This window comes from Pocillopora verrucosa, chromosome 8, assembly GCF_036669915.1.
Source record: "Pocillopora verrucosa isolate sample1 chromosome 8, ASM3666991v2, whole genome shotgun sequence".
Classification (NCBI taxonomy): Eukaryota; Metazoa; Cnidaria; class Anthozoa; order Scleractinia; family Pocilloporidae; genus Pocillopora; species Pocillopora verrucosa.
In genome coordinates, this window is record NC_089319.1 from 17,789,317 (window position 1) to 17,817,009 (window position 27,693).

At 37.2% G+C, this 27,693-nt stretch overlaps 2 protein-coding genes across 13 annotated transcripts in view; one reads left to right on the top strand and one right to left on the bottom strand.

Moving 5' to 3' along the window:
- The window catches only part of LOC131795479 (uncharacterized), a 39,695-nt gene extending 17,938 nt beyond the window's left edge, over positions 1–21,757 (bottom strand). For 2 of the 10 annotated variants that reach the window (XM_066170579.1, XM_059113061.2), the window contains exon 1: positions 19,904–20,045. In XM_066170579.1, the coding sequence (XP_066026676.1) occupies positions 19,904–19,933 (30 nt within the window). In that variant the 5' untranslated portion in view covers positions 19,934–20,045. Of the gene's footprint in view, positions 1–1,280; positions 1,302–2,379; positions 2,436–2,703; positions 2,845–14,082; positions 14,235–14,912; positions 15,051–15,199; positions 15,294–19,903; positions 20,047–21,642 lie in introns of those variants that run through there. The other 8 variants (XM_066170580.1, XM_066170582.1, XM_066170578.1 and 5 more) reach the window with 8 other exon arrangements.
- The window catches only part of LOC131795478 (uncharacterized), a 50,226-nt gene continuing 44,263 nt past the window's right edge, over positions 21,731–27,693 (top strand). The window contains exons 1-6 of one of the 3 annotated variants that reach the window (XM_066170577.1): positions 21,731–22,668; positions 23,191–23,408; positions 24,930–25,831; positions 25,984–26,060; positions 26,314–26,520; positions 27,494–27,628. In XM_066170577.1, coding sequence (XP_066026674.1) covers positions 22,189–22,668; positions 23,191–23,408; positions 24,930–25,831; positions 25,984–26,060; positions 26,314–26,520; positions 27,494–27,628 — 2,019 coding nt within the window. In that variant the 5' untranslated portion in view covers positions 21,731–22,188. Of the gene's footprint in view, positions 22,669–23,169; positions 23,409–24,929; positions 25,832–25,983; positions 26,061–26,313; positions 26,521–27,493; positions 27,629–27,693 lie in introns of all 3 variants that reach the window. The other 2 variants (XM_066170576.1, XM_059113060.2) reach the window with 2 other exon arrangements.

Below are 27,693 nucleotides of genomic sequence, written 5' to 3' on the forward strand. Positions count from 1 at the left end.
GTTTATTTTGCAAATATACTCCCCTTTTATGTCCCCTTTTATCTCCAGAAGCTCTGGAAAATTTAACTCGAGGATGTTTCTTAGTAATATTTGTGTTTGAAAATGAAATAAACGAAATCATCAAAATATCCAAGACGCTGAAACATTTTCATGATAAAACAAACTGATATAAGCTATGCAATCATTTACAAGAAGGCCACTTTTCAGACCATCTATACTTTTAGTCTTTTAACTATTTCTATTTATACAGTCTATCACAGACCCACAAAGTATGTCATTATTAGGCACTTAACAAAAAATATTAGTCCCACGACTTTCAAGCCAATATTATTTAACGAATCAGGTCCCCAATGTTTACTATTGTTTGGGATACCCAAAGATAGATCAAAGTTCCCGCAAAATAGTTTTCCTTAAAATTTACCTCACCTCTTTAACTAGTTTCCGTTAGGTTTTGTATCAGAAAGACTGCGATCACGAGATCTGAGTGAAGAAATCGAGCTCCTAAGGTGTCTTTGGAAACGCTTACAGATTTGATCACTGAATAAAAACACTGTGTCAGAGAAAATTGAGTGGAGTCACGCACAACTTAATGTTTTGACAGAAATGCATCATGTAATATACAGGCAGCGATCGATCTTTTCACCACCGACATGGGCAATACTTTTACTGTTTAGACTTTAAGAAAATCAGAACCATTGGAAACACAACTGAAAAATATTTTTGGTTAGTACTATAGAACTTTAGTAACCGGAGCGCCACGGAGAGAGCGGAGTTCTAGTTTACTTATAGGATTTGGCACTTTTACGACACAATACCCATTACATTTACAGATAAAGTATTTCCATCGGTAAGAAAGAGTGTTGATGATTTTGCAAATTTCTTCTGAGATTTTATGCTCAAATATTTTCAAGGGTTCATCTGGTATCGATGACTATGTTCAAGATTTTAAGAAACGTTAAACACTGTTGAAGCACAATTTGGATACAGATTTTTGTCGAACCCAATCAAGAGAGCGAGACATACCTTCAAAGAAAAAAAGGTTTGTCGAGCAACTCATCATGGAAACAGTTTCTCAATTAGCTAAACACAGTGTACTGTTTCGCCTCGAGGTTGCAAGTACTCGTGTACATTCATCTACACGCTGAAACTGACACCATCGTTGAAACACGCACACTACGGTTAAATTTTACCGCGAATATTTTTGCGATAAAAATTGCAGGTAGCATGCCTACAAGCTGTACCTACTCGATTCATAGAGTAAAGAATGATATTTCACCCACCTCCATCTAGCCTTTGGCAAACAAATTGTGCCACAAAACGTCGGTGTCTGAAAACTATAAACAACCTCCTTAATACAACGCTGATCGAAAAATTAAAAGATGGCGCTTGCATCTGTTGCAGAGGTCTAGCTGTATCGATTTTCCAACGTGGACTGACAAAAATGGTTGACTCCTCTTCTCGTTTGGAAATACTCTTTCACAAGTTTTACAAAGTAGTCAAATGTTTACGACGTTGCCTGCTGATTTCACAAGACGAAATGTCTGAGGACAATCGTAGAATTAAAACAGCTGAAACATCTGATCTCAAATCTACCAAACAAACTTGCTAACGTTGTAATTTTTTCATCGTGTTCACCTTAAGAGTTGTTAAGATTCGTGGCGTTGAGGACTGTACAGGCAATTAGCGAGGAGCAGACGGTATATTAAAATATGTTACCTAGACTATGGATAAAAACAAATGTCTTTGTGCATTTTATTAAAATTCAACCCCTCTCCTTGCTTTTGTTATGGTGTCTGAATGAGAACAATACGAAATGTCACGCGATGGACGTAAGTTACATTTTTTATGTTTGACATAGGTTTAAATGTCATTTCAGATATATCTAGATCCTTTATTTACAGTTAATTACAAAGCAAAGGACTTAGTGTAGAGCAAAGGAAAATAAGGAGATTCATGTTAAATTCAGATGATACAGAAAAGTTAAAAAGTCTATAAATAGATCACCGAGTCAATATACTTATTATGCGTGACGTAATTGAGAATTTCAATGAATTCAAATCTATTCGATTAGATATCAACAAAAACAGAAAGCTTTTTATCACCTTAAGAGTGTGTCAGGGATCTATCGGCAAAAATGTGACTTTGTATAATAGATAATTTTTTCATTTCAATCAGTTTTACACGAAGTTAGCACAACTTTATTCGATACTGCAGTCATGCTGAAAATATTTCGCTTTCCAGTCTTATGCAGACCGGTTTAAAGCTGTATTTGAAGGATTCCACAGCAATGTTTGTATCGAAAATTCTAAGGAAGGATATGTGTTCTAACTAAAAGCATAATTTAATTTCTACAAAATTATCACAATTTTCAAAACTTACGTCCGGACTAGAAGAAAACATGACTTCTGAATGCACGTTTTTGAATTTTCTCACACCTGAAAACATAGTGATTACATTGTGTTACGGATGTCGCGAATAATCAACATGATGTTTGTGATGATCGTGAGCACTTTGTGTAGGCGATATCCATTCTTAGTTCTTCACTCTTTTATGAACTGGCATGATATCCCGACTAAGCGCGCGTCAAAACAAACTGACATCACTTTAAGAACATTAAATATACTTCATTAGGTACACGAACGTCGACTAAAACCGCATCTGGTTTAAAACTGTGAACCTGTCTGTAAGAAACTGAAGTGTTACCTTTATAAGAATGTGCAAAGTATTGCTGCTCCTTAGGGTTTGACAGAGTCGAAGGTGTATCGTTCAATTCTCTTCGGCCAAGGTTTTGTGCCTGTGCAAGTTTTTGATCTTAAACTGATCTTATTTACTCTCGCTGGTTCGTTTTAGCTCGTTTAATACGTGATCATAAAAGGGTTTTCCCAGACGGCTCTCCTATTGGTCGATGAGCAGCGCGTATGAGTAATTACAAATTTGATTGGCTCCCCTATGAGCATCCGGAATAGTTTGGCGGGCGGTACTCGACGATTTGATTGACTGCAACATCCGGTTTATTCAATGTGAGTGCTTGTTTTTACTGTCTAGTAATCGGTTTTGACCCATTCACCCCGTGTAAGCAGCACCGGTAGTTTATTTATATCAACTTTATTTTTTGTGACTCCAAGTATTTCTTTCAGGCATTCAGAAAACTGCATGTAAAACAGCTGCAGGATAATCCTCATATTACTATGATTCCAAGAAAATGTGTTTGCATTTCATCATAAATCGACTGAAAACTATCAGACGTGACACTACTACATTAGACAAGTTATTTATTTCACCGTGGGTTAATTATATATTCTGCTTTCGCATATTTTTGTCTACCGCCGAGTGCGCTCTGTATCCAGAAATAAACAAGATTACAAATCATTAAACCATGCATAAGTTCTTTGAGTAACATTCAGTCACGTAATCCCTACTGGTTGCTACGGTTTCACATCAACATTTGAGTCGAAATAACAAAACTGGAATTTCGCTCCGCATCATATTTTTCGCCAAAGCAGCATGATATATTCTGTTTGCAATTGTTCTTTGGAAAAATATCAGCGTATTTTTATTCGTATTTTTTTCTAGAGATAATATTGCTCGTGAGACATGAACCACATTTAGCACGTAAATGACGCACCTGCCAAACGAACCGCGAATCACACAAAGCATAAATTCGTGATGTCTGCGGCCTACGAGGTGAGGCACATAGCAGGAAAAAACTGAATTGTCGCTTAGTTTCCGTACGTGACCAGTGGTATAGATTATTTTAGTCACAGTCGGGTATGCCGACAGGAAGCGTAAAATATCACGTAAAATAATAAAAAAATAAAACTTGTTTCACAGTAAAAGAGAATCACTAATAAAAATTTGACAAAAATATTTCGATGTCCCCCAAAAAATTAAACAGGCCAATTAATTGAGAATGATAAAATTGAATTTTTCAGCAACGTGGAAGGCAATTTTTTTTTCAATTTTTAGAGGAATTTTTAATCTTCCATAGAATTTAGCTTAAATGTTTTCTTGGCTCGAAAGTGATGTAAACCAAAATAGCTTTTTCCAAACAAGTGAAACTTTGTTTATTTCCAAGTTTCGAAACTGGTTTCAGAAGTCGAGATATTTGCATAGCTTGCAAAGGTTTTGCAGTGTTCTGCAAAATTAAAACAGAAATAGTTTTCCGGAATCAAAATAGATGTTAAATTTATTTGGAATTTAAGTTTTATGGGAAATTCATTTCGGTATCCATTTCGAAAGATGTGAGTGGAAATTCTGCGGTTGTTAAAGAATAAATGAGTCAGTTTCAATTTCGTCTTTTTTTTTGCTGTTCTCTTTAAAAGTCAGATAAATGCATATGAGAAGTTGGCAGAACAGATTCCAGTAGATAGAGTTTGAAGTTAAATGGGGTAATTTAAATCTAATGAAATAAGAGGTAGGTTGTAGTTCGCTCCCATAATAAAACTCATAACTCAAAAGACGCGAATTGGAATTCACTCTAAGCTAACTAACGATTAAAGATGCTGCCCTGTTTTTGATGACGAATGGAAAGATTGCACGCGAATAAAAAAATTTAACGACGTTTGGCGAGAAATCCATAAATTCGAATTTTTTGTGCAAACAGACTGTGAAGGTGGGAACAGGCACATATCTGGAGCTTAATTGACATGGGAAACTAACAACTGAGCTCATAATCTTTAAAATGCATGGATGAACCAACTCTGGTCTGAGGAATTGTTGAGCTAAGATTTCCAAAATGCTTTGATACATGAGGAAAGAAACAGCATCACAGCTAAAAGTAAAATTGATTGAAAATCATTTATGAAAAAATAACTGAAGTTTTCTTGCGAAAGGAAAATACATTTAGACAGGCATGCCATTTCCTATGTTACTGAATATTACTTAAACTTGCTTGTCACATTCAATTAGTAACCTCCAAGTACTGTTCAGCCTTTTACAGCCGGGAAGTGGGCAAAACGTTTTAGACCACAAGATAATGTGCAGAATCATTTCTTCCTTAAAAATCACTGTTCGGATTCTATGATCTACACTCTTTCGCAACTTGTTCTTACTTGCCTGAGATGAAATTGTTATTTCAGAAAAACCAACAAGTAGCCTCTTTCATAGCCGGGAATATGCTGAAATGAAATGTTTTAGTCCAGAGGGAAATGCAAGCCTTCAAAATCATTGCATGGTCTTGCTCCACATTTCATTCCAAACTGTTTTAAATCAATGGCTCTTTTAAAGTGTTTAGCATTTTCGTAGCCATGTTCTAGCTGGGGTGAGATGAAATTAAAATTTCGGAAAAACCAACGAGTAGCCTTTTCACAGCCGGGAAGAAAATAAAAAGTCTGAAACGTTTTGGACTTCAAGCGACAGTGTAGAATCATTTCATTTCTTTGTCTCACTTCTCATTTGATACTACTCTGATTTAGAGTGCTCGCCAACTTTTATTAACAATTACTTAGCTATTTCGCAGCCGTGTGATGAAGTGAACATCGCAAAGAGGACGATAATAACAACGTGTGCTGATGCTGAGATGGGTGTTGGTTTCAGATACTAAGTTATCATTAATTGAGAATATTTCAAGCTCTTTCGCACAAAGAATTTGTAGCAGTTGAAAAGCAAATATTAATGCCAGGATATTGTATATTTTACTTTCTCTTTTAAACATTTAAATCAATTTTGATGTGGTGAAGCTCTTTGAGGATCGCTTATCTCCTACTCCACTGCAGATATGGATCGATGAAACGTTTACCGTACGTGACATTAAAAAGGAAGTCACTGTTACATGTTGAGATCCTAATTTTTGTCCTAACCCGGATACGTGTTAGCTTTAAATTCTTGGCAGTTTTCAACCCTTGGCATGGACAACATGCCAGACCAAACTACACACTTACAGAGTTGCATCACGTATAGTGAGATTTGAAAATTTATCTCCAAATTTGAAAAGTTTTTCGTGTTTGCAATTCATGTGTATTTTAGATTCTGTGGGCAACCCTACCGTAAGTTCCCTCTTAGCTAACTTTTTGAGGTTTCACTACCCACACAAAAGTATTAAAAATATCGACAAAAAATGTTTTGAAGCTACCAGGCTAACGTTCTCTCTGTTGTCGGTTAAGGCAAGTTTAACCTGCCTGAAGAAAAATTTAGCTATGCGGAATTTCTGTAAATGTAAAAGTTTTGCATCAATTCTGCAACAATCTTGGTTATGCCTTAAAACGCAGTGATTGCATGCTACATTGATTTTGAAAACGCTTCCGGGCAAATTTTGGAAGGACAAACAACATTCAATGTCTCTCCGACATCACGTATCCGTGAGACTTGTACATGTCGTAGCTCTTCCGCTGTTACTTTTTCGAATTTCTCGGAACTACAAGATTCGGAATTATGGGAAAAGGCCAATGACTGATTCGCATTTCTCGGAAAGACAGGATCCAGGAAACGATACAGATATCGGAGAAGACGTGATATGTAATTTAATTCATGTCTAGCTGGTCTCGACATGATCGACATGATGTCAGAGGTCGAATGACAGTCATTCCGTATAAAATAAAAATATTTTACTAGCCGTGAAGCCGGTAGTTCAAGTCAACCTTGTCTCGAGTCAACCGTGAGTTGAATTGTTATTTATAAGTTAGGAAGCAAAATATGATAAAAAAAAAAAAAAACGCCTCAGTTCTCATCGAGGGACGTATGGAGTTAACTTCTTTGGATTGGAAAATTTGTAATTCTGAACACGTCAGATACACAGGTATGTAGTTTTATTTGTCTTGTCTAAAATTAAATCGCTTCACTGTCAACTTTCGTTCCATCTGCCTCTCAGTAGTAGTAAGCTGTAATTCAGAAACTGTCTCGAAAGTTGCTCGGAAAAGTGAAATACGAAGCAATCTGCATTAATTTCTAAAGGTCTCAATAATAATCTACCCCCAGGCTCTTCACACAACGTCTCATCTTGACCTCACGCTGCTTAAATAATGTTTTCACAAACACATTCCTCAACATATGACAAATGTGAATAACAAGAATGTTTAAATCACGGTATCTGATTTTTATAGGGAATAGGATTACTCGTTATACATAGAATTAATATCTGCATCGCTATCTGCAAAATTCAAAATATTCTGTTAAAACAACCACGGACAATTTTTCCTTGCTAAGTTTCTACCTTTGGACCTACTTCGGATTTACTCTTGCCTCTTCTGCAGTTTTCTATCTGATCGAAAAAATATTTTGGAGTCTCCTTCAGATCGAAAGAAGTCTTGAAAAGCGCACAAATCTCTCAAAACGTTACATGTCAAACACTGAGACATAAACTCGAATTTCTATTGAAAAAGTACGGAATGCATAGATATAATAAGTTCACCTTTCGAGCCACGGTATCATGGTTATAACCGCAACAACCCAGCAATCTGTTATGATAACAATTACTATATCATGATAGTAACAACAGTAATCATGAAAACATATAAAAACTGTGACCCGGTGGCTCATCTATTGAAATATCAAGTATATTTCCTTAGCAATTTCAAATGAGAGTTTGGTTTATTATTTCCCGTGTAAGTCGTATAGGTGACACTGAGTCTCAACCTCAATTTGTTTCAGGTAGAATCCCCTTCGAAAGTTAACGTCATAATGTAGTAAATACACTTTTTTATTTAAAACAAATAAAAGTTTGTGGTGAATTTTGTAGACATTTTCTATACTCCTGTCTAGATCTTTTGAAGAGGAGTGAAATATAGTTATTTATTGATATCATAGCCTAATAAATGAGTATTTTTTTTAAAGGTTTTTTCCGGTCTTATTTTTTGGGTAACTTTTTCAGATTTCTTCTGCTATAACCTTGCACATACTTATCTTTCACAGAAAGATTTCTACATGAACAGAATGAATCGATCTACACATTAACACAATAAAACAGAAAGTTTTCCTCAGACTTCTGATTATCTCACGGCCCAGTGTTTTTCTGTAATTCGGAGTCTAATAATAGTCACCGGCGTCAGGCCATTTCCGATGGAACTATTTACAGTGGAAAGGTCATTACACAAATGAGATCAGCGAGGTGGCAATTTAATAAAAAGATAGCTGGAGTAATTCTCCGAGATTATTCCTGATGCTGCACAAAAGAAAGACTGACCTAGCAAAGACTGAATTTGACTGGCTCAATTAGAATGCTCATGTTCGAAGATATTCCGTTCTTTTGGGTGCCTCGAGGTTGAGTTGCACCCTAAAGGAGTAATTGCAGATTCTCAAAATTGTTGAAAGCCGAAGAGCGTATAGAGGTTATTTCGAAAAAAGAAGCGAGATTACCGGGAGCCAAGCTTAGTCTTCATGGTTTTCAGCGACAATTCCGGCAGTGTAAACCATAAAAAATTAACTAAATATTTTGAAGAATTTCATACACGAACACACTAATCGTCGACTAAGTTTCCATTTCATTCTCGTTGAGAGCAAAAGTAAAAATTTCCTTTGATTGAACGCAATTTTCCCTTGAGGATAAAAGCAAAGTCACTTCGAGTTGAGAACACATTTCGAGGGTTTTAGTGGTTTATTAATTGATAGAGAACACTAGACCATTTCACATGTTATAAAGATTGTCTGAAGTTGAGAATAACAGACTCCGCATAGTCAGTAGGTAATTTGATGGCAGACTAGTTAGGTATACCTGCAGATTCTATGTGCCACTCACGAACATGTGGGCTTCATGCGTATTTAGTGGCGAAATATTCGAAAGGGAACGAAGAGACATTTCGCAAACTGGATCCAATCAACTAAATAAATCATTCAGGTTCCAACACTCGAGGAATTTAGTTAGCCAGTACATGGAGTGTTAATCAAAACTTTATTTACCAAACAGAGCTACGTCAGAAGTTAACGAAAATTGCTTTTGAAATTTTAGAAAAATCTTGACCTTCCACTCCAATCATCTCAAGGATACCTCGCCAGATATTTAGGACTTTTTCCACTCGTTGGATAGAATTTAGTAACGAAATTATCAGGCCAGTGTATTGCAAGTAATTGTGCAAACAATTTTGCTTCCCGTGGTTGAATTTTTCTTTGAGATATTTGTTCTTGGGCGAAAGACGAAAGAATTAGCGAAAGCCTGTCTTCATCTGAGAATTGAAAATGTTCCCATTCAAATTAAGCCAATTCGGTAATTGTCTTTCTACACATGAGTAAAATTTGTTGAAAAATAACGAGATTTTGGAAAACGTTTGGCAGCTATGGTTCCTTGATTCCAAGTTGTTTGGTGAACAAATGCATTCACTTTAAGAGTAATAAAAATTAGAATTTCTTCGACACAAATCTTTATCGGAATTAGCGAGGAGATTTCTGAAAACATACTTCCTTTTTTTAAACTAGTGTCATTGTTTATTTGAAATGATCGCCAAGTGCTGACGTTCAGTAGGGTTGTACATTCAATTCCAAAAGGACTCAACATGATCATTCTTGCACAGCAAGCATTAAGTTTTATCACACGCCACAAAACACTGCTTGATTTTATCATCATTTGAGAATGAAGGGTTGATTCGTTCAGATCCTGCAGTTTCCATTTGGCAGAGATAGAGGAGCACTTGTTAAATCTATCACATTTCTACCTGAACTTAAGGATAATTAGAAACCTGTGACAAGGTTCAAGGTATTGTTTAATGCATTTCGTGTGCAAAGAAGACAAGAAACTCTTTCTCATTATTTGAAGCAACGTATTGTGATGAAAAGAGGTCCAACTAATAAACCAATTGCTAGTCAGCGTCTCCGATGTTAAAATTCTTCGATAAACTATCCTTTCCTTTCATGTCCCTGTGATTCCAATATCTCCATTTCCTTATGACGTTTAGTATACTGTAGGTTTATGGCAGAACAGCAAAGTTCCCTCGAGTCTACTTTGATTTATATTGGTTTGACAGCGAAAAGGGAGACTGCTTGACATATCACTAAAGTAAAAAGTCCGCGGCGATAAATTTTTCAGTTACAGGTGAAGAATTTCTATCCGATTTGAATTTTACAATCTAAAAGCTGTAGAGTCAAGTGATTTCCGCCCTTCTTAAGACAGGAATAGGCAAGACATAGCTCCCCGTGGAAAAAGGAAGAAAATTCTTTGATGATAAGCGACACAATCCGAGACATAGACGGCAATGTTTGGGATAGCTCTGTTAATCCACCGATCTGTAAGGAATGTGCACGAAATGGTTTTTCGAAGGCTTTGGGAAGGGTATAGTGAACAAAGGGAAGTTTGTTCTTTTACTTTTCAGGGTAAACGTCTTTCTTGTCCATCTTTTTGATCGCATATTCACAGTTCTAATTGGCGAATTCGAAGATTCAGAGAGTAATGTGTCTTGTGAGTTGTAAGCCTTGATTTAGGATGAATACTGAGAGACTAATAATCTTCAAATCCTTTGTTGAAAGCGTGGAGATGTATAGTACACCAGTAGAACAACTCGGAACAAATTCGATTCATCTGGAAAGGTCAATCCAGGAACTTTGTTATTCAAAATTGACCAAATATTTTGGAAGAAATGGTTGTTACCTCTCCTTAAATTTGGGTAAAGTTCTCGGATTGAACTTAAAGATACTTATGCAGTTGTTATTATCATTATTATTCTTATTATTATTAATATTCACCTGAAAAAAGTACATTATTCATCTGGAAACGTTTTGGCAAAGAAAGGAAAGTTGCTGTTTAGATTGATCTGAGCAAAATATTTTCTGAGATTATTTTATTTTTCGAGAAGACATGGACAGTTTCAGTTAAAAAAAATTTAACGATCCAACTATCATCAAATATTTCCTCAAGCTGTACCAAGCCCCGTGTTATAATTTATCCACAGGCAAACAAAATTTTAAATTTTCGATTGACAACTGTGACGAGAATTAGTCATACAGGAGGAAGTTATTCTTTGTTTGGTCATTTATGAGTTCGAAATGGCGTGTTTTTAAACACAGCATTCGCCTGTCCTTTTTCAGTATATAAGAGAAGAACTCTTCTGTTTGATCATCGCCTGAAAAGTTATAATTACATATTAGATTCTCCTTCGCTCTTTATGAGGCCCTTATGAGCGTGTAAATAAGCGAATGCCTTGCAGTGATTGCGGATGTATCTCTGTAAAAATAGGTTCCCCTTGAGTAATATTTCTGAATCTTTAGGAACTAACTCCTTTGAAAAAAACACCTTGTGTTTTTCCTTTTTTAACAACCAAAAGTTAAACCGAATTTAGTAAACTAAAGAGTTACGAGTGACTCAATGCCACCACAAGTGACTCCATGCCATGAAGTAATATAAAATCAAAACTTACCTTTTGTCTGTTTTCTTTTTATCTTAATTCTTACTGTTTAAAGCCAATCCTGATAGGAGTTATCGAAATGGGCTAATTGATATGGCAGAACATATATAACAGCTAAGAGTTGAATTTTGAGTTCCCTAAGCAGTCACAATAATAATGCAAAGAATGGTCTTGCAAGAACTCACTCAAGAGGTGTTTAGCCTTGTTATCTCAACGATGAAAGCAATAATCACTATAGAATCTTTATACCTAGCTGAAGGTTCTGACTATTGATTGCAAAACACGTAAATTTCTAGTTGCAAATCTGCAAAAATATTATAATGAGTCACTGTTGATGCTCATGGTGGGTCTTTTAATGCACATAGACTCAGTAATAACTGGTGAAAACGCATTTAAGTTTACCATAAACATAAAATTTCACAACCTTATTGTGTTAATTCTTCAAAATGAGACACATTAAATGCCATTTACTTTCTACCCAAGAGATGTGTGCTAATCTCCAAACGGATGTACCAGGTGGCGAAGCGAATAGCAAAGTGCTTTCTCTAATGGAGAGAAAGAAGGCTCCAACGAAATCATATATCTATGGACTCTATGATAAATTATCGTTTTCTGAATGCCTGAAAATGAACATTTCGATAGTTTGAGCCAAACGAAGGAAAAAGAAGAGATTTAAGTATCCATTCTTAGAAAATAGTGTAAAAGCTGCGTTGCTGAAGTTGCTTAGTGCATCCAGTTTCCGCCATATTTACTTATAACAACGACAAAATCTCCCGTTGATTCTTAAAATATCACTGGAGAATTAATAAACCTGCTGTTGCCTTTACAACGGAGGAAAATAGAGGTAATAAAGCTGCAAGATTTGTTGTACACTCTGCAAGACCAACTTTACTTTGACCAGTATTTTAGCTCGAAGGAAATAGCTCTGTTGCTCCTTTAAGATGACACATTTTTGCAGATTTCCTCGTTCTTAAAACAAATGTTCAAGATCAGTTGAGGCACAAATGCTCATACTGTTTTCATTTAAGACGTTAGTGCTAATTCAATTGACAACACTTCTACAACAATTGGATGAACCTTGTACGAAATCAGAAACTTTGCATGATCACCGCAATTACACCCGCAAATGAACATGAACTTCGAAGCACTCCAAGCTTGTTGTTTTGGGATAGATATAAACTCCTTTTATTTTCTAATCTGCTGATCTGAGCAGACTCTAATCGTTTTTTGAATAAGGTAGTTTGATTAAAAAGTGACTGGAACAAACACTAAATGTTGAAAATGATTCGAAATAACAGCGATCTCTCAGTTTGATTCATGAATTATAAACGTTACCTCCAGCAATAAATTCGATTGCTTACAACTACTGAGACGAAAAAAACCAAGGGTCGTTTCGTGATTAATCGTAAGAGTCTGAAGCACAACGTACGTTTCGGCTAATTGTAACTCTTTGAAGGCGTCCCTGCCTGTTTTAAATTCAGTTCAGGTAATTGGTGCGTTCACAAACTGGTACCCCAACAACATGTTAACAAGTTGATGTCCTTCGCTGTACGAAGGTAATAGAAGATCTACATTGCTGAAACATTGATAAGACAAAAAGCTGGAGTTCAGAAGAAAAATTAGAATTCCATAAGTCAAATGCAAACGATAGCTCAGGATTATGCCTCGCTGTTTGGGCTTTACTTAATACCTTTGAGCTAGTTTTTGATAATAGCAAGCACCCTACGGATCACGTGTGCGGCTGGTTCATATCGTTGCCGTTCCTACATCAAAGGGGCGTAAGAATCCTCCAAAATAAAACGAAAGAGCTGAAATGAGCCACAATACCATACGATTTCTGCTTGGATTCCAGTGAAATAATCTAAAACAGGTCTGGTGCGTACTGCAACCAAGCGTGCATGAATGGTTAACTAAGGATCCAAACATCAATTAGTCGAACCACATGACAAACATACTGGCTTAGAATTGAGACACTGAGCTTAATAAATAGATTTGTACACATTGTTCCTTGCTTCCATCATCACTGATCATTACTTAAAACTGACCTGCGCTCAGGATCTGCTCGAACATTTGCATTTGAGTTTGCGGTTTAAAACCCAGCTCTACAGTTGCAACGGTACCACTGGCGAATTCTTCGTGAACTCGAAGTAGAATTTCTAAAATGACCTGCTAAGCATAGTTTTCAAATAATTCGACTTTAGAGTGCCATTTAATTCGCTGAACTTAAGCATTTTACGCAACCTTCACCGCAACCAATAAATCCATCACCTCAAGAAGAGATCAATTTCTTGCTCGTAAACATAAAAGGCGACTGTTGCTTGGTTTGGATTCATCCCCCAACGTCGCTTCCAAGAGTTGTTTCACCGCCTTCCCTCCTTTGATTGGCTTGTCATTAAAACGGGCGCATCGATAGAACTCGTGGTTATTGAGCAATATTGAAGTGGAAAGGGTTTTTTGTGTCTTTGATATACGCAGGTGAGGTTTTGTGATAGACGTGAGGTTCAGTCTGATGAGATGAGTTTGTCATCGGAGGGACGCGCGTCAGTAAACAAGAGGATGATTTGCTCTCCCTTCAGTCCATTCGGTTCTTCGACAACAGCTAGGTTTTAATTTTTGCTCCGTTAAAAATATATAGAAGTTACCTGAGCTAGGTTGCTTCACACATTGTTGCAGAATTAGCGACCGCATCGGAAAAAAAAAAAACGCGTAGACAGAAAGCTGTATTTTGGTCCATGAATAAACACATCGAAGGCTACTATTGTACTATTCGATCGCAAACATCGTTGCGCATCTTCTAATCCGCTCCTTTGCAGGTACTTACCTCAGCTTTCACCATTCTAGTTTCTCCAAAGAGGAAGAATTAACCGTACAAGCCTTTTTGTGCAAGCTATGTTTCCAAAAACTGTTCGCATCTTAATTTATAAGCTCTTTGTCTGGGCTTAATTGCAGCTCTAACTTGCTTCGCTCCCATGAGCCTTTGGGTGATGTGTCTACACGTCATAAGTGTCCTACAGAATGCTTTTCCGTTTTGTCAATCCAAAGGTAAGGAAATAAAAAAAATCGCTCTCACCATTACTCCTAGCTTTCGTACGAGAGCCCTAGATTTTTAGTTTGTTGACAGGTTTTTTCGTTTTTCAATAAGTTTATAGTTTAGGTAATCAATGCATGACTGCGAACGAAAACGAAGAGATTGGGGCTTTACTGGGACTGGACTGAAATAATAACAAGAACCTTGAAACTACCCTACAACATTTATAACAACGAAACTTATAAGATAACTACAATTCTTCGGAACGTTTTTAGAAAACACCTTCCCTTAGATCGTTTTTATTTTTCACTTTCGACGACTTGAAGCCTTTGGCATACATAAGGTAACGATATATTTTAATAGGGCTCGTTTTCTCGCATTTCGTCACCGCATTAGAACTTCAGTGTTATGATAGATATTTTAATTATTTGTGCAACGAAAAACGACACCTCATACCGGTAAATGAGACGACGCGAGGATTTTTGTGTGGGCAGATGCTTTGTTACTTGCGTGTTTACCACCAAACTATAAACGCCAAGCAATATTTATTCCTTACAAGAAAACAATTTTTCCCTTTCCACGCGCTCTCTAATTTCACATTAGAAGAAAATCATTTCACTAACCTCTTAAGCTCAAAGCCATGGGCATCGCATGGGCGATCCATTTGTTTTGGTTGTGCAGAAACATCGTTTTCCCGCGTTTTACTGTGTCAAATTTAGATAACATGCACTTATAAACTTCCTCTTTGAGACTTAAGTCAGCCCAAGCAATGCATGTGATTTTTCGTATATGTTTGCTGATTTGAAAGTGAATAACATCATGACGAAACTGGTGACCCTTCACCTTGTTTCAGCACTGAATCAGATATTAAGCCTTAATGGAAAGAAAGGGCGGCAAACTAAATCCATACCTTACCAATCTTGCGACGAAACTAGGCTGACAGTCGACAAGAAAAGTCAATCTAACAACTTTAAAGTAAAAAAACCTGCTAATTTTCAGCCGCACAAGGCAGGTTGGTTTGTTTGTTAGATTTCTCCAGCTATAGAAACCTGGAACACAGGAAGTCTTAAGACCACGTGATGTCATATTGGACTGACGACGACGTTCTAGAATAAACTCTAAAAATTTAAATACGCTCTCAGTGTTTATGGTTTGAGTTCAATTAGCCCCAAATTACTTTTACTACGGAGTGGAAAGACTCTGAGAAACGAAAAGGTAAAGGCGTGCCTTTATGTGCATCTGTATAAATTTGAACCATAGCATACTTGACTAAGGGCGAGCTGGCTGACTCGGGCGAAATGGTCTCGAAATAAAATGACTGAAAAACAAATTGAAATAAATATAAATACAAACCAAGTGATACGAGCCGGAAAGATTAAGATGTTACAGAAGCAAACTATCGTAACGGAAAAATTGAATCTTGAACCTATGATACCATCGAATTCCTCCCACCATTCAGGTTACTACTTCGCATTTAAACGTAAGATTCAGAAAAAAGTCTAGCTTTCAAGGAACATTCGCCAAGGAAAAACAGAAGCACATTTAACCATATATATTTGTTTACAGATGCGTTCATTTTCAGCTTTAACGGCCCAGAAAATGGAAAATTATCTGCCCTCGCTAGAGAAAAAAGTTTCATTTTCGACTGATGTGTTAGGCAATAAATAATGGTTTTGAGAAAGTCTTAAAACTGATTAATTACAAACAATCCTTCATTTGGGGTGGAAAATTATTCAATTAAAGTTAGGCAGATTGCTGTTGTAAAGAATGGTTCGAAAATTTCCCTTTAGCTTGCTCTAATTTTGCATTACGATAGACTAAAACTAAAAAAAAAAAACTGGTCCTGAGAATTAAACTTTTTCGTTTCTATGTTTGTTATGTTAAATGATTAAGTAGTTATAGAATCATTCTAGGAAAATTCCTACAAAATTTTGAACTTGGTACAAACAATATTTCCTCTGGCTGCAAGTTTTTGTTGTCTCCTCGTCAAGGCAATGAACAGATTTGTTGAAATTTCTGTGCCGAAGGAAAAACCCCTTTCACTGAAGGGATGAAGAAAAAAAACGAAGTTTTCACGTAGTATAGTTTCAGGCTGACTAAGTGCAAAATTTCAGTTATAATTGTTACTATTATTAGTATTTAAGAACAAGAACCCGAACTAATTCCCCTTTCGTTAGTGATTATAGAAGAATGAAAATCGCTGTGAATGGTTCAAGATAACTTTGTACCATTAAAGGTCGTTTACCGCTATTGTCAATCGATTCAAACTTGTTGACCGCAAAAAGATTGTATCGAGGAACGCAATACTGGCTGATAATTCAGCTTTGAATGCTATCAGTGACTACGAGTGTTCTGTTTTAAAGGCTGGGTGCGTTTAAAGCTCCTTTAGCACAAATAATGAAAGTGAATTATATTGAGACGGCACTGAGAATCCTAGCTGAGTGAAGATGTTTCCTTTGGAAAAAGGCAGACCATACTCGTAGCGGACAACGAGACTTTTCAAGGGCTGTGAGCTAGTCTGCATGATAAAAAAATCATATCATCTTTGTTTAAAAACAAATGATGAAATTTCCTTAACCAAGACGAATTCTTTGTTCGCCGTAAAGATGGAATAATCAATTGAGTTTTAGGGGCGATATTTATCTGATCAGAATTCAAGCTCTTCTTGTGGTCTTTGGAGGTGTAATTCGCCATTGTTTTAGGCTCGCGAGCCTCAGGGTAAGAATTTGTAGAGGTGGTTCTGTATTGCTCAAAAAACTGTCACTTGGACCACTTGCTTTTCATAATCTATGAATGAAATGTTCACTTACATTTTCACTGATGTTGAAGAGGAATTGTGACATAAGTTGACGAAAAATCTAGTAAGTGTGAGCCCCATAAAGCCATGCAGAGCTTCTTTTCAGTAACTGACCGAGATAGTCAAAATCCCGCGACTCAAGTTTATGGCAAGGAAACAGATTATGTCGAAGGGATTAGTTAAAATACCGTTTTGAATGTTAAAAGCTGTCTATTACTTACAAGAAGGTGCAATTAAATGGAAGAATTTAATTGAAGAAAGAAATTTGTAAAGAAATCAACTGTCTTATTGAGTACCTCGAAAGGTTCGGTTCAGTATCAGAGGATGTTTGTTTTATTGATCCTGGTTAAAACTCCACCGACACAAATCTCCATAAATGTTTAAACTCGTCTTTTGAAGCAAAGATTCGCCTAAATACAAAGAATGTAGAAGGGGGACCCCTTCCCCCTGCTGGTTCTGCTGTTGGATCGAAACCTAAGATCTGGGAACTGCACAGGTTTATAGCTTGAAGAAATCTCTTAATTCCTCTCATTCATTCGCAGCCTCGATCAACACCTTTCATGCCTTCTTGGAAATTATCCTTAAACGTGGCAGTTTCTTATTAAAAAAAAAACTCTTACAAGCATGAGAACTAAAAAAATCAATTCCTTTGCACAGCTGGATCATTTCTCGACGATTATACATCGCATTTTAATTATTGAAGGTCTATAGCAATTTACGTTATTCAGGGTTTAAATGGCTACTGATAGTGGAAAAGTGAGCACGTTGTGGCACGAAAAGGGGCCATAAAAATGTAATGAATAAAATCTTCACATTCAGAGGGTGGTAAGAAGCCTTCTAGGCGGCTTATGAACAGTCACCAGCTTGTACTGAAACTCCTGCACACTGCTCTCCTTTTAACTCAAGTTTACGCAACAAAGTTTAATCTATGTATATATATACACATATATATAAAAAGTACAAGTTTCAATGTAGCTTCAACAATAACGTAAAAAGATATATCCTTGTTGAGAAACAATATAAACATAAAAAGTTCCTGTTTAAGATTGAACACTTTGCATGCGATTCTTAATAGGTAACAGTCAATAAGGTTTTCAATGCAGAATGGATCTCATTGCGAAGATGCACATGCTCTAGCTGGCTATCGTTTGGATCGATAAAATCCCCAAACGAATATCCAAATGATCGACAAACCAACCAGTTGTAATACTAACCTTTCCTGAATAAGTGAAAAATTCACCCAAATGATCACTGATTTTGAGAAGATACGTGCAACTCAAGTACACAGGAAACCTTGTAACTGTGAGCTTAATAAATGAGATATCATCGATCTGTGAGGTTCGACCGATGTATTAAGGGTTTCAGGGGCTCAGCACAAGCATGGAAAGCTATCCCTTTGGATCGTAGGACTCGAGAGAACTTTTTTAAAACGTTAAACATATTTTCAGGGAGGTGAGTTTAGAGAGACCTGAAGATAGCAATAAGCAAATCAAATAACAATCACAATTGTTTGTAAGAAAGCTTTAAAATAGTGTTCACCTTTAAAGTTCTCCTGTGTCTTCGTTTATCTCATCAAACTAGAGACCATAAACAGGTCGCCTTCTGGCGTGCAACGATCATAAAATTCGAATTTTGAATTCAAATATTCAATCAAAAAGGCAAATATTGTAGAAATATGAGTCCGGCTTCCAGCTGCCATTTCAGCTACTTGATTGAAACTCCACTGACCAAGCAAGCATATTGAAGTTTGGCTATAAATTCCAGTGGAGGACTGCATGAGGTTCACAGTCTTGATGCAGAACTTGCAATACCTCTTCAGTACATCGGAATACAAGAAAATTATTCCTATACGTAGTTGTTAGACGATCGAAAAACACTTGTCTTATAGCCTCCTACGCCTTAATGGTAATTAATAATATCAAATTTTCTCCCACGCTCGATTACAGCTCAGTTTCAAGTCCACGTACGTATGTGGCAGTGATGTTTCTTGTTAAAAAAACACCGCTAACCTACCGTTATTGCTTCACTGAAACCAATTTTAACTGTCATCGACGATCTTCCCTCTAACGAAATTTATTTCGTCATTTTAGTTACGAAAATGGTAGCGATGGTTTTGGAGAAAACGCCGTAATAGCTGTGTAGCTTATTTGGGGTGAAACGCTCCCGACTGGAAAGATATTCGAAATGACAACAACGATGTATCACGTTTTATTTTTATAGTATTCATGGACCCTCTTGAAGTTATATTTTGGTTACATGTAGTTATAATGATGGGGTAACCGTAAGTTTTGAATGCTAGAGTAATCCCTGTTTAGTTAAATAACATTTGACAAACACAGTGTAGATCAAACTTTGGCGGGCAGTAAATGGATTTCCGTTCAGTCGGTGCAAATTGGTAAATTGATGACTTTACTCCTCATTCATCACTCTTCCTCTGAGAGTTACGAAGGCCTACATCTTTTGCTTCACTGTGTTGTTTCATTTTAGAAAGATGTAGTTGAAATAACCTTGGTTTGCAGGAAAGCCGGATGTTTTGAACAACAACCCGAGAAGCGTTTTAATGATTTGTATTTCGGGGAACATGCTTTGTTTACTCTTGTCATTTAACTCAATTTCATGGAAACTAAAAAAAATCAACTTATTGCTCCTTAACTGCTTTGCAGAATTTCAACGAGATGTCAGCCATCTTGACGAACACATGAAACTTTTGAAAGTGAAGCGGGAGCGCTTGCTTCGGTCGTCGTAGCCGAACTAAGCAAATCATTTCTTACTAATCAGTGGCCGGATCCGTCGCCATTGAAGTATGCACTAACTTACCTTGAATGGGTAAAGGATACGTCGCCGCATTTTAACCTAACTACGGCTTCCTCTGGCTCATTAACCGACTGATCGGTCCACTACATAGACCTGCCCGGTCGTGCAAACATATTCGTCCACAAGATGCAGAGGGGGTGACTATCTATCGACGGACGACGTGAGGATCACGAGACTAGCTAGATGCTCATTGGCCCAAGTTCAAAGTTGAACGGTTCAACAACAGATCAAATTCTAATTTCTCCTTGAAATGATAGCTTATGTTGAAATAAAACGGAACGAAACAGTTGACATCCCGGTTCCTACTTTGATAGAGAATCAAATTCTCGTAACTTTAAATACACTGATCAATATCTGAGACTTACATTTGCCCGTTTAGTTTGTGATATTTTAAGGGAGGGGCTAGTTTCAGAGGGGGTGAGAAGTTTTAGAGGGCACGGCATGAAAGTTGGATAAAGATTTCTTCAGTCAAAAGGTTTCGAAAAAGCCAAGTGGTATGTAAACCATTCACAGATCTTGACATCAGTAATTTTTTTAATTCGTTCTATTTTTGGCCAAAGGAAATAAATTTGGAAAATTAGCGAAATTCCAATCTATGTTGGTTTTTCTTACTTATCCATTCAGCTTGATCGTCAGACATTCCATTCATAGTCGTGTCTATCCTAGTCATCGGTGGTCATTCGAACAGTGAATACGTATTATGTTGTTGTTGACGGTGCATTTGTTTCATCTGTTATGGCCGGTTTCAATCCAGACGTAAAAATATCTTTTTTTAGGGTGTGGCAGCATTACGAACACCAACATACTCTCTATTTTTTATAATGTGACAAATGCAGAAATCCAAGTTACCAAATAACCTACAGCGCTTGTTTGAATAATTTCCTTGATCATTAACATAATCTCTGTTTATCATACAAGTTAAAATCGGCGTTTGAAACCTTCCGTTTTTTAGTCTTAGTGTTTTCTTTTGGAGGAAGCTCGTGTTCTATTACCACTTGACGTCCATAGATTGTTGACAGTAAACTGTACGCGGAGAAACACCCAAAACATATATGTAGACTTGAAAAAAATAGTTTTTAAGGACTAAATATCACAGAGTAATGTTTTGAACGGTGACACAGATAAAATCGAAACGTTTTCACCATTCAATTTTAACATAGACAGTCACCATATAGTAACTGTAAATTTTCAAGGTATGCGACCAAAACAGGAAAACGTTTAAAAACACACAAATGAGTTCATTAGTTGCTTAAATTGGAGTCTTCGTAGCTTTAAACCGTTTTTTTACGAGCTTGTCAAAAATGCTGCACATTTCGGTAAATGAAATATTTTGTTGAGGAATATAAAGTTGTAATGGATTTTAATGAAGATGTGTTGTCTTTTTAGACCACTTTAGATCTGATGAAGTTGCAAATTAGATTTACATAGTTATACTGAGAATATTTTCGGTGTGACTTTTTCCTCTGTCATTTAAAAGAAATGTAAAAAAGAGATATAAATCAAGTATCTTGTCCTTTATTTAGCATCAATTGATTGGGTTTATCCCATGGACTAACAACAAAATTGATATGGTAAACATTACAGATAACCTGAATCGCAAAACTGCTTATTTGTCATGGTGGGAAATTAAATTCAAGGAACGTAAAATTACTTGATGTGTACGTACATAATTAAGACCTAAGAGAATAGATCATTTCACTAGAAATACGTCAATAATGCTAACGAATTTGATATTAACTTACCGCCATTTGCAAGAAGCTTGAAGTCTTTAATCACTCGTTCATCACTCTAAATAGCGAAAATTGCTTCTAGCGCATCTTTTGTTAAATTCTTTGCCGATGACACATCTTTGCATAGTTGCACAATTGAAATGAGCTGACCTTTGACATCCCTTCAGATTTTTCCGAGAAAGAAAGGAACTCACACTGGAAAGATTACTTTCGATATCAGCATTTCCGAGAAATCCAGGAACACGTCCAAAAGGCCTACTTACTCTGCTCCCCTGGAGTAGCTATGTCGTCCCCCTTTTGTGCGTGAAGAACTGGGTCCAAGGTAACAGACCCAAACAAAGATGGCGTCTGTGTTTTCTCTCCCGACTTAACTTGCCATATGATGGTTGCTCTTTCTTTGAAGCCGAATTGTAGAAAGTTGAATCATGGAAAGTTGAACTGGTAGTTTTGAACTACAGCTGGTTGTTTTTCTTTTGTTTAACGTGAAAGGGTGGGATGGAGGAATCAAAGACGGACTCGAGGTATTCAGTTGACCATCAGTAAGTTACTTGAAACGAAATGTCATTTGGTGGAAAGTCGTTCAAGAGGGAAGAGCTTCGTATGAAACTAGAGCTTCAGAAGCTAACAAAACAATCCAAGAATGAATTCTCAGGCTTGAATCCGAACGACAAGTCCAAATTTCTTGAGAGCAGTTTGAAAACTGCTTTGGCGCTTCAAAACCAACCAATAAAACGGAGTCGTCCCGCGAAAAGCAAGCAAAAAGTGACAGGTATAGAAAACAACGAATCAGATGGTGAGGTTCCTCCACCAAGTCCTTCAATTGATTTAGCTCCGGAGCTGAGATCAACGCCAGACTCGGAGATACATGCAAAGGCTGTTGCTGGAGTGGACTGCTTTGGTGCTGATTTGAGGAGTTCTGATTTGTTCTCCCGATCTACTGGTGTAGCTTCTATCCGATCGAAAGTCGACTTGAATGTTGTAATGTATGGAAGGGGACTTCAAGAAGAGACTAGTGCAGTGATAAAAACAAGGGAAAAGGTAACGTGAAAATAGCTGCATGACTGTACACTAAGTTAAATTCAATCGTTTTACTCACAAGATCTCGTCAGTAATTCTCCTTACTATTTACCATGCAATTATTATCATGTTCGTGTGGAGAATTTGGTTTTAGGTCAACTGATAATCCCCTAATTTATATTTTAGTTAGTCTCATCATTGTCTGGTTGATATTGCATTGATAGTGTGAGGAGATTATGTTTTGGTCACACATGGCAGTTTAAGGGTTTAGTAGGCCCAATTCACCAGCCAATTAGTTCACAAGACCAATCTTGAATGAAGCAAATGCAGCATATTAATCAATTCAAAATTTCAGATTGAATTAAAAATGATTCAAATTTCATGTCTGAACTGTCATTGCCCATGAAAATATGAACATAATTGTATAAATCCCATACTCATAATTGTAATAAATGTTTCTGTCGAAGCTAATTTCACAACCTAGCCATATCTTTTTGCAATCATTTCATGATACTGTAACAGGCAGGGGGCACCTTTTTTCAGAAATCAGCGAAAAAACCACAATCAGCTAGATCCAGAAGTCCTAGAAGTCCTGCACCTCAGGCTCAACACAGGAACATTCAAACCAAGAAACCAGCAATAATAGGCTCTCAGAGCACTACAGTAGCAGTCCAGCTTACACCGCGCCCAGCACAGAAACAACGGACAACCTCCAGGGCATCACAGCAAGGATCAGTGAGAAGTGGTGCTTCATCTGCCAAGTAGGTTGAAACTTGTTAGGCTGGTCAACAGTCTTTTAAGACAAATGAATAAAGGAGATAAGTTTCTTAGGAAACTGTGGTGCTGCATTGGTGGGAGAGTATAGCCAGTAATTTAGTGTTAACAACTGTGTTAAAAATGCAAATTGGCCATCGTAAAGGGTAAAAAAGCTGACATTTTGGGCATCAGCCCTTCGTCAGAGCAATTAAGACTATCAGCATTAGGTTTAAGTATAATTACAATAAACAGGTGAATAGCACTTTTGGTGCACGCTGATTGGCGAGTTCAGAAGTTAATAGCAAGTACAATTGTACTAGTGTACACTAGTGGTCCCTGTAAAGCCAATGAGAAGGTTACACTAAAAACAAAACAACCGATCTGATCTCAAGGCTTGTTTAAAGTAACCAATCAAATTGCAGGAAAATGAAAGACAAAGAGTATCATGTGGCAAATTTTGCAACTTTTGTTTCCCAAACTCTTACTTTTTCCCTCCCAGAAATGGATTAATTTAATTTCAAACTGGCTCAGTGCTGCATCAATAGAATATTTGAACTGGCCAAGTCTTGTATTTGGGTAATTTCAAAATGAATGTAATAAAGTGGTAATGGAACCTCGTGTTGTGCAATTTTGATCTAAAATCATAATTGTGATTCCAAATAAAACTCATGCTGCGCACTCGTTCAATTTTGAAATCATGTGTATGATTTCAGCTAAAATCTCACTCCACTCAGTTCAATTATCATTATTAATTCAATTAAAAAATAAAGGAAAATGAGTCATGCTTCTCAATGAATTAAACCCTGTGTGAGCAATCAACAAATCAACTCCCCTTGTAGCATTCTTTGTTAATCTTTTCCCACATCAGGTGTGAAAGTAATTTTTTTTTCTGTTAGCTCTGAAGCAGTCAAAGAGATACCTACAGTACATGTACATGTAATCCTTACTAGGAAATTGAAAACTTTTTGCATAAGTAATTTTTTTTTAACAAACTGCCAAGCAGAAATAAAAACATCTGAACCATCTTAGTTGATTTAAACAAAAATCACACACAAAATTTATTTGGTGATCATTTCCTTTATTCTCATGACATTAATGTGTGATTCAGTGGTGATATTGTAAGGAGAAATTAGATGCTAGTCACTTTCAGGGGTAAAAGGGGCAAAAGCAAATTAAGGTACATCTTTGCTTCAATTGTGGAGGTGCGCTGGCCTCATGGTTAGTGCGCTTAACTCCAGATCGAGTGGTCCAGGTTCAAGCCCTGGCCAGGGTCGTTGTGTTCTTAGGCAAGACACTTCACTCTCACAGTGCTTCTCTTCACCCAGGTGTACAAATGGGTACCAGCAAATATGCTGGGGGTAATCCTGCGATGGACTAGCATCCCATCCAGGGGGAGTAGCAATACTCCTAGCTGCTTCATGCTAAGGAAACTGGAGCTAAGCGCCAGCCCCATGGGCCACTTGGGCCTGTATAAAGGCTTCACTTTTTTTTGCTTCAATTGATACATCTGTTTTACATTTAATCAGGGACAAGGAAATTTTGAAGGCAGGGTCACCTACTGGGGATGAAGATGAGGGTGAGGCTGACTCAGCTCTTGCAACTGAGGCCAATTCAGATAAGGATGACAGGCCAAAAGAGGTGAAGGTCCATACAAGGTCAGAAGATGCATCTGGTGATACACATGACCAAGAAGCTGATGTGAAAGATGAAACCAGAACTGTGCAAGTTGCTTTTGATTTGGTTGAAAATGTTGAACCAGTTGATAAAACATCCAATGGTGAAAATGATGAACAGGATGAGAATGAAAAAGCTGAAAAACATTTTATCTCTTCTGAAGTCTTAAAAACCTCAATTTCTGCTCCAGCACTAGCCAGTGGGAAGATGGCTGTTGACTCTGAGGAAGATTCACCAATTAATAGGATCCACTCAGAGATTCTTGAGCTGACAAGGAGAATCAGTCAACCAGAGGTAGGTTTACTGAACTTAATCAGAGCTACTGAAGAAGCAGAAAATGAAGCAAAAAGGCTACAGGAGATGGCTTCTGCAGCTTCTCCAGCCAGAGAAAGCTTGTTACTGCGAGCAATGGCTGAGCGTGGAGGCACTGGCTTCTCAATCCAGGGAGCTCTGCGAGGCTTGTCTCCTCGTGATCCAAAGCAGCTGACATCTACCAGTCCCATGATGCCAAAACCACCTGTCCCTGCTGTTAAAACTAAGTTACAGAGTGATGAAACAAACAGAGCCAGGGTCTCAGTGGAGGAGAAGGAAAGCTCAAGTACAAGCCCAAAGAAAGACAGGGGAATGGCAATGAACAGTGAGATGAGTGCTCCTGCTGAAATTAACGCCAAACCACAAGAAGCAGAACTGCCGCAGACTGCTAGTAAAGGAACAGTAACAAGGAGGAGTGGAGTGACTGAGATGGATGTGTCAGGTAGTTTTGTAGTACCATAGATAGCAGTGGTACTGTATGTAGATATGTAGCTGTGGGCTTTGATAATATACTTGTAATTACTGGATGTGAATTTCTTTATGGTCTGTGATAGTGTTATCGAATAGATCTGCTTTCCACTCTTGCTCTTTCAGGTTCTCCATCTCTCATGTCTTTGACAAGACAAGGACTTACCAGTCAGAAAACTATGACAACAGAACAGGCCATGGAGGTAACTGGTGTGGCTTTTTGGGATAAATACATTTATCATGATCACAGTTAGTTGTATACTTACCAAGTCTTAACAAGGAGGCATGAATCTTGCCCATGCTATTCTTTGATTTTCAATTCTTTAACTGATGATTTCATGTATGTTATTGAAATAGATTGTCATGGGAAGAGTGAATTATGTCAGTAATTTTTTTTAGAGAACCCTTTAGTTGCTTAAATTTTTTACTATTTTAATTTAATTTCATTTTGTCCAGTGCCTATTACTTCCTTCTGAAGTGGTTCCAGAAGACATCATCAGCATTAAAGGTCAACAGTTTGAAATGGTGTCTAAACAGTCTCCTGCCCTGGCAACTGCTCCAGATTCAGAGAAACAGTGGATTGATCTTAAACAAGACAAAACTGTGATGTTTTTGGATTCATGGGAAGTGAAGGAAAAGAAAGAAAAAGAAAATGACCAAAAGGTGCACATTAATCCTTTTCTCTGTTTGGTTCTTCATGGCCAAAAGTAGTTTCAAGTGTAAGAATATTGATTCATGCAAGTCCATTTTTAAAAACTGACCAACATTGTTTAAGATTGAAGAATAATAAGAACAATGTCCAGCTGAGAAAAAGTTGTGTTCCCTCTCCTTTGAAAAACAGACTGAGATATTGTCAGTTCAACTCGCAATGAATACTAATGCCATACGTACATGTAAATGGGTTTCAGGGTGAAAGTTTAAAGGCAAATATACAGTGGTACATAGCTAGGTGACCCTTGAAATACTTCAAAGCTTTCCATATTTCCTCAAATAGGGACCCCAGCACTGATTTAAAATATTGCAGCCATAAGGATGGCTGCCTATTGGAAGGAGTGAGGGTAACTCGATCAAGGGGAGGGCTTGATATTTTCCTGTACTGATTTTGTTCTAGTTGAAGCTTAAAAAGTCATAAACAAAATGGCAATTGAAACAAGTTTTCCTTGTAATTCTACTATTTAAAGTGAGGGAGGAGGGGGTGGGGTGCTTATTTGAGGGATGGGGGGGGGGGGCACTTGTTTGACATTGTGGCCAAGGGCATGGGCACTTATACAAGGAAATACAGTATTCCAGTTTCTGAAGTAGTCATAAAACAATTGATGAAAGATTTTAATTTGCTCTTCACCTGAGATGGGATGCTAATCCATGTTAGACAACCCTAAAATCAGTGTCATTGTCTCCCAGTTGCCATACATACATAAAACATGTTGGTGCTCAACCTCTTTATGAACTCAGTTTGGAAATTTTGATGATATGCTGGTCATTTTGAAGAGACTTTTGTCCTCATTTTCTCTAGTATGTACAAGCTACAGTATACACTGTCTTGTAACTAACTTGTACCATTTGCCTGAAAGAAAATTCAAATTCAAATTGTAATCACCAATGTTGAGCATAATTTGTTGATTTTTTAATTTTTTAGCCTGTCAAGACTCACAACATTCACCATTTCTGTACCATGCCATCCAGAGTGGAACTACCTCCTCATCTATGCAGATTGACAAGAGATGAACATACAAGCAATAAATATCGTAAACTGACAGAGAAGACGATGGAGGTAAGATTAACAGAAAGGACTGCAGAGGGAAAGATTGGTCTGAGGTTGTGGCAGTACAATAATAA